The 7,416-nt window shown below is 47.5% G+C and overlaps 1 protein-coding gene across 1 annotated transcript; it reads right to left on the bottom strand.

Annotated features, from left to right (window-relative positions):
• Positions 1-439: 439 nt before the first annotated feature.
• Positions 440-6,171, bottom strand: LOC143818607 (uncharacterized). The gene is made up of 6 exons (XM_077299859.1): positions 5,409-6,171; positions 4,939-5,045; positions 2,895-3,068; positions 2,583-2,674; positions 2,279-2,341; positions 440-1,203 (listed from the first exon to the last, which is right to left on the bottom strand). The coding sequence occupies exons 1-6, from the start codon at positions 6,112-6,114 to the stop codon at positions 972-974; spliced, it is 1,374 nt and encodes a 457-aa protein (XP_077155974.1). The 5' UTR covers positions 6,115-6,171; the 3' UTR covers positions 440-971.
• Between the last annotated feature and the right edge of the window lie 1,245 nt (positions 6,172-7,416).

The following is a 7,416-nucleotide window of genomic DNA, read 5'->3' as shown; positions in this document are numbered from 1 at the left end:
GGGAAGCATTGTTATGTTCAATTGTTATGCTATTTCAAAAATTTGTGTGTTTTCTGTTAACATGTATTATTGTTCTTGTTTTCCCAGTCCCGGAGTACTGCATTTAACCGGGGGGGAGTGCAGCACCCCAGAGTCCTGGTTGTTGCAGTGCTGTGGCTCCGCCACTACGGGGAGCTATGGTGCGTCTGATTGCACTAGGGAGTTTCTCTGATCAGGTACACTCACACCACACTTCACACTCCGGCCACCAGGGGGGGTGGTCCTATCTAGTAGGCCACTCCTCACAACTCTGGTAAAACTGGGGGTTGGACAGGAAGACAGGGAGAAGTAGCTGGGAAGAGCTAGTGAGAGGACCTGTCAGGGATGGGATCCTGGCAGACTCCTCAGAGCAGAACTAACCAGTAAACAACGGGAATACAGAAAAGGAGAAATACCAGAAGGGGTCTTGCTGTTAGACCGAGGCAACATCCTTCTGAGGCGCAAACAGTCGGTGGCCGGAACGCCGAGCAAGTAAGAGACTTTAAGTACATTGCAAACCACGGCAGGGCAGCTAACTACAGGTTGGCTGTCTCACTTAACACCTAAGCAGACAACGGAGGCAGCTGCGGGAGAGGGGCGACTCTAGGGTCCCGGAAGAACTCCAGGCCTACCCCGTCATACGGGTGCGTCCTACCATATCAACTGGAGGACGGAGAAGGAACAGTAGAGACAGAAAGAAACAGTTGTGAGGACTATCCCGGGAGCTCAGCAGGGAAGAACTACAACACACAGCGCTAGAAGGTAGATACTGATTCCCACCTGTAAAGAGAGCTCCTGATGTGTCGTTGGACCGGCCGGTCTCTGAAAACCCAGTTAACAGCGCTCTGGACTGAGGTCTCCCACATCTTCAGTAAAGAGGTAAAGAGACTGCAACCTGGTGTCCTCGTTATTTACCGCGACCTGCACCCCACAACTGCACCACCATACCACCGTTAACAGTACCTATTTGCAACGGACGTCCCCCACTGACAGACGGGGCCACGGACCGGGTCTAGCCACCGTGACAACCCCAGGACTGAGATCCCAGAGGCCCGGCTCCGGGTACCCCTCGGCCCTGCGGCGGTGTGGGGGCGCTCCAAATATACATTTTCTACTGCGAGGCCAAAGTCCCCGATCCTGACGTGGCTGTCGCTGTCTATAAAGATGTTAGATGGCTTCAGGTCTCTGGAAGAGAAGAAAATTTAGTTACTGGAAAGAGGAATGTGGATAAATTGATAGAAATATTGTGATGTGTCCCTACGTCTGTATACAGCTGTATATATAGGTGAGTGTCTGCATGTAGCACTCAGCCTGCTGTAGCTGGCAGCACATGCTGGGAGTATATACTGTATATTTGGGATAGTCGCATCCGGAAATGTCTGACATATGAAAATATAAAGTTATATTTAACCCGTATAGAAAACGGTGTAAAGAAATAAAACTCATCACCAAAATTGCCGTTTTTCGGTTACTATACCCCCGATATTAAAAATAAAATCAGCAGCACGTCACATACAGCTCCATCGATGGGAAAAGTTACAGGTCTCAAAAAAAGGCTATACAGACCAATTTTTATTATAAAGTTCTGATTTTTTTTTATAACTAATATATATATAGTGACAAAGTCACTGGAAAGGTGCTGGAGGGGAGATACGTTTCACTGAGGCTAATGGACTCAGTGATATAAAACCAAAAAGTTTTCCTCCAGCACATTAAGTGTTGTGAGGGGTTAACTAGCCAATTTGTTTAAGGGCTGGGGTTTGAGGACCACAGAGTAGGTGGGAAGATGTCCACTTTATCTCCACCCCAGGGTGTAGTCTGGGGCTTAGATAGCTGGCCTCCAGAGACAGTCAGTGTTCAGTAGGGCTGGAGACAGGAACTCCAGTGTTTTCTGTCCTGTGAAGGAAAGACTGAACCTGTGGATAGTAAGTTCCAGAGCAGGCAGATGCTCGCAGATCTAGAGACTGTATACCATTTTGTTTTGTTTCCACTTTTTTGCCCCAACGGCTGTGTTTATTTTCACATCATGTTGGTTTATGCTGCCTGTATAATAAATCAAGAGAAGATTTAAAGAGACAGTGTTCCCATTTCTATCTCCGTGTACCGCTGAGTGAGCTGATCTACTACAAAATATATAAAACAACAACAACAAAAATGAAGATTTGCCCTGTTGGGAAGGGGTAAATCTCCCACCCGCAATACCCCATGAATAGATTATGTAATGATCTATGTTACAGGAGAACATTCTAGAACTTATTACCGGTGTATAATGCCTCTGGAGTGGAAGAACTGGATGCCGCAGATAAGTTCAGCCGTGTACAGCCTGAAAGGAAAGAGAGAAAAACACTTGAATCATCCTCGTTCCTCATCTGCACCGACAGTGTCATTGCTGCACATCTGCAGATCTGTTCTGTACCGGCAAATGAGCCGAGTGGATGACAGTGACCGCCATATTGGGTGTCATCAATCTTCTTGGCTAAACAGGAGTATAACTGAGGCGGAGTAGTTGTGTAACCCTTGTACGCGCCCCTATGTTCTCCCTGTAGACAGCCAACCAATCTTACCTGGTGGTCTCAACATCAAATGGAGCTTTGTTCCTAATCAGATCACTGAGGTCTCCTCCGGCCATGTAATCCATCACATAGAAGAGATAATCCTGGGGAACAGGAGACAAGGATGTTACATATTCAAAGACCCTACAAAATGTCCCAGAAACCCCCAATTGGGGCCTACATTTATGAGCCTCTTTTGCTGATATCGGGCAGGTGATGTCCATCACATAATACTGCATCATATAATACTACACTAGAATTGTGCTGATCATTATAAATGGGCTAAGAGGTAAAAGAGTCAATGATGGAAGCGTGAGCTCTTACCGATGTCTGGAACGTGGCATACGAGGCACAAAGGAAGGGGCTCTGCTCTGCAAGCTGCAGTAACGCTTTTTCTTTTATTGCTGTCATTGTGTCCATTTCCTTTAATAACCGTCTCTTCTTTAGAATCTTAATTGCCAGGTGATGTCCGGTGACTTTCTCTGAGGCCAACAACACCTGAAGGAGGAATAGAACTAAGATATGTGAGTCACTAGGTGCAAGAATCTGCAATAGCGGTGTAGATCTGTACCAGAAGCCCAACCCATCATGTACCTGCCATGGCCTCCAGAAGTCCAACCCATCATGTACCCACCATGGCCTCCAGAAGCCCAACACATCATGTACCCGCCATGGCCTCCAGAAGTCCAACCCATCATGTACCCACCATGGCCTCCGGAAGCCCAACCCATCATGTACCCACCATGGCCTCCAGAAGCCCAACCCATCATGTACCTGCCATGGACTCCAGAAGACCAGCACATCATGTACCCACCATGGCCTCCGGAAGCCCAACCCATCATGTACCCACCATGGCCTCTGGAAGCCCAACCCATCATGTACCCGCTATGGCCTCCAGAAGCCCAGCCCATCATGTACCCACCATGGCCTCCAGAAGTCCAACCCATCATGTACCCACCATGGCCTCCGGAAGCCCAACCCATCATGTACCCACCATGGCCTCCAGAAGCCCAACCCATCATGTACCCGCCATGGCCTCCAGAAGCCCAGCCCATCATGTACCCGCCATGGCCTCCAGAAGCCCAACCCATCATGTACCCACCTTGGCCTCCAGAAGCCCAACCCATCATTTATCCACCTTGGCCTTAGAAAGCCCAACCCATCATTTATCCGCCATGGCCTCCAGAAGCTCAACCCATCATGTACCCACCATGGCCTCCAGAAGCCCAACCCATCATTTATCCGCCATGGCCTCCAGAAGCCCAACCCATCATGTATCCGCCATGGTCTCCAGAAGCCCAACCCATCATATACCCGCCATAGCCTCCAGAAGCCCAACCCATCATGTACCCGCCATGGCCTCCAGAAGCCCAGCCCATCGTGTACCCGCCATGGCCTCTAGAAGCCCAACCCATCATGTACCCACCATGGCCTCCAGAAGCCCAACCCATCATGTACCCACCATGGCCTCCAGAAGCCCAACCCATCATTTATCCGCCATGGCCTCCAGAAGCCCAACCCATCATGTATCCGCCATGGTCTCCAGAAGCCCAACCCATCATATACCCGCCATAGCCTCCAGAAGCCCAACCCATCATGTACCCGCCATAGCCTCCAGAAGCCCAGCCCATCGTGTACCCGCCATGGCCTCTAGAAGCCCAACCCATCATGTACCCACCATGGCCTCCAGAAGCCCAACCCATCATGTACCCGCCATGGCCTCTTCATGTCTGGACTGGTGGAAGGGACTCAGGGAATGCTAATGGTCCCCGGGTTTGGGGGCCCAAAATTCTTGCCTTGTCCTGGGCAACCCACAGTATGACACTGCCCATTTGTATTAGCCAGAGAGTGGTTATAAAGAGAGTTTGTAGATCAGGAGGACCCGGAACATCCGTGCATTACACACAAAGTCCATCAGTTTCACTGATCGCCATGTAATGTTGTGTTTCACATGTGATATAAAATATGTGATGTTGATTTCCTTAGAAATACAGAAAATTGTTGGGAGTTCAAATAGTAAAATACCTTCTAACCAGCTAAAAAGGGGCTGTCCCACAGCACAAAAATACACAGTAGCTGTTTTTTTGACCCCAAACAGTGCCACATCAGTCTACAGGTTGTGTGTGGAGTTAAAATGCAGTCCCTCTGTCTTCAATGGAGCTGGGCTGCAATACCAGACACAACCTGTAGGCAGGTGTGGCGCTGTTAGTGATAGAAGACAGCCAAGTCCATTATCCTGAAAAGCCTCTTTTGATGTTGGCGATCACTTCTAACCAAAAAGTGACCTCTCTAACCTTTCTATGTGATTAGCTCTTGATAGACATTAGTAATAAAAAGTACAAACTGGAGAAAAATAAGAATCACAAACCTTTCCAAAATGTCCTTGACCAAGAACCTTGTGGTAGTTGAAACTTTCCACAGACAGGTTGTCTGGCACAGTGGGCAAGATGTCGTCCGACTGGATGGAGCCTTCTCCTGGTGAGATAAAGAGGGTAATGTTTTTGACTCATCACTCGGCGAATTACACAAAAGTGAATAATAAAAGAACCGTAAGAATTTCATCCAGAAATTTCATCCAAATTTTCCTTCTGAGTTGTCAACCGTTTGGCCTTTGATTTTATACATTGGCAGGTAGTAAAATCCACTAAACCAAATACAACTTTTTGTTAATAATTGCAAAGTATCTGGAAAAATGGAATACAATACAGATGGTCCATATGGGATCCTATTCTTTTGAACACCCATAGACTTGTCGATTCTGATGGGGTTACTTAGTTTTACACAGAACCATCTATTGGTTGGGATTACGCCCTGGATCTGATTAATTTCCCGTCTTACCTGCAACTGGGCAAATGCTGGTGACTTGTTTTGGTCGTTTGGCCACATTACTGCAGATTTGGCTCGTTCCTTCACCTCCAGTTACGGACTGTTTCACTTCCACCTGTTCTTCTCTCTTCCTCTTTAAAACTCTGGTGTCCACCTGAGTTTTTTGAGGGCTATTTAAGGCTTGACCTTCTCCAGCGTCAATACACCTCCTTTTTTTATAAGGAGCATCGTGTCTGATCCTCGAATCCCGAGTACTAGACGTCTCTCTTGATCTTCGGTGAGAATGTGAGTTCTTCATGTTGTGCGGTGAAGTTGCCTCATTGGGGGTATTCCTCTCCCCATTGATGTCCTTCACTTCCACCTGTTCTTCTTCTCTCTTCCTCTTTAAAACTCTGGTGTCCACCTGAGTTTTTTGAGGGCTATTTAAGGCTTGACCTTCTCCAGCATCAATACACCTCCTTTTTTTATAAGGAGAATCATGTCCGGTTCTTGAATCCCGAGTACAGGACGTCTCTCTTGATCTTCGGAGAGATTGGGAGTTCTTCATGTTGTGCGGTGAAGTTGCCTCATTGGGGGTATTCCTCTCCCCATTGATGTCCTCTCTGGTGTCATGAGAGACACATGTATAATAGCATAAGAGACCACTTTTGTTGCTAGAACTAGTGGTCTCTTCTCTATTGGAGATGTTTTTCCGCTTTCTTCCGGCTCTAACACTCATGTTGTGGTATTATCACAATGAAAAGTTTGCTAAGCGCGAGGAGAAAAAAAAATGTACCTTCACTCGTCAGACGGCAAAGGTCCACAGAAGGAATCAAGATGGCCGAGCGCATAAGTCACTGGTTATGTGATGTCACAAAGCAGCATGACATCACAAGGAACCTCATGGAACACCTAGAAGAGTGAAACCTGCAGCCATAGAACAACGTGACATCACAGAGAAGCATGACATCACATGGAACCACATGGAACATCGGAAGTATGGTGGCATCTGCAATGCTGGGGTGGCATCATGCCAGGGGAGATTGTTGCACTTCTCTTGTAAATTGTGTTAAAGTAGCACCAAAATGAACAAAAAAAAAATCATCACCTGCAACTCACAGTTCACATTTTATTCTTCATCTACTCAACATAAGAGTCCAAAGATGTATGCCCCTCATGGTACACCTATGCCCTGGCCTCTACCAACCATTACCTGTCATTTATAGTTGTGTTATACCTTCCTGGCCCCTCTGGTTGTTCATTATAAACCAGTATCTTCACATAGTGCAGAGGTGGATTCTAGTTCTGCTCTTATATATGGCAGAGGGGGGTTTGGACATTATGGCTCAGTTGAAATTGCAACGGTCCAGTTAGTATGGTGGTGACCCACCTGACATGTCCCAGTACTAAAGGATCTACAAGGTTGGATCTGGCTGAGGGGATCATTAGATTAGACTATTAGATCATTTTTGGAAAAGATATGGTGCAAGGGGTATAGAGCCAATTAATTGGTTGTTCTTTGGATCAGTCTTCAGGATTACAGGGCCGCCACCAGGGCTTTACTGCCCTTACTGACATATGGGCCCGGAGAGCAGTGGGGGCCCTGAGCGGGCCCCGTCTCTTCTACTCACTGGTCCCCAGTGGCTGGATCCTGCTGATTCAATAGCTGAATATGCATCCTTAGACGCACGTTCAGTTAAAACCTATTGCTGTGCGGGAGGAAATATCGGATATCCTCCCGCAAAGTAAAAGTTAACAGCCGCCAGCCAATCACAGCTGGTAAGCTGACGTCAGTGCGCACGTCACCGGCGTATAATGTCACTGCCATACGCCGATATGACTGTCCGCGCCTCAGATGAATCCTAGCAGAGGACACCACTGGTCTTCGGCCAGGTAAGGAGAAACTTGCTATTCTTGTAAAGCTGCACTATGAGGGTGCATTATACTACTATGGGGGTGCATTATACTGCTATGGGGGTGCATTATACTGCTATGGAGGTGCATTATACCACTATTGGGGTGCATTACACTGCTATGGGGG

The sequence above is a fragment of the Ranitomeya variabilis genome, chromosome 3, assembly GCF_051348905.1.
Source record: "Ranitomeya variabilis isolate aRanVar5 chromosome 3, aRanVar5.hap1, whole genome shotgun sequence".
Taxonomy (NCBI): Eukaryota; Metazoa; Chordata; class Amphibia; order Anura; family Dendrobatidae; genus Ranitomeya; species Ranitomeya variabilis.
This window is presented reverse-complemented; position numbering and strand designations above follow the sequence as displayed.

What these genes read in the sequence shown, in the direction of transcription:
- LOC143818607 (XM_077299859.1), bottom strand. Translation starts at nt 6,114, where the DNA reads ATGAGTGTTAGAGCCGGAAGAAAGCGGAAAAACATCTCCAATAGAGAA. An exon ending in GTCAAGGACATTTTGGAAAG is followed by an intron (nt 3,069 to 4,938) that starts GTTTGTGATTCT and finishes TTCCTCCTTCAG; the next exon opens with GTGTTGTTGGCCTCAGAGAA. An exon ending in TCCAGAGGCATTATACACCG is followed by an intron (nt 1,204 to 2,278) that starts GTAATAAGTTCT and finishes CTTCTCTTCCAG; the next exon opens with AGACCTGAAGCCATCTAACA.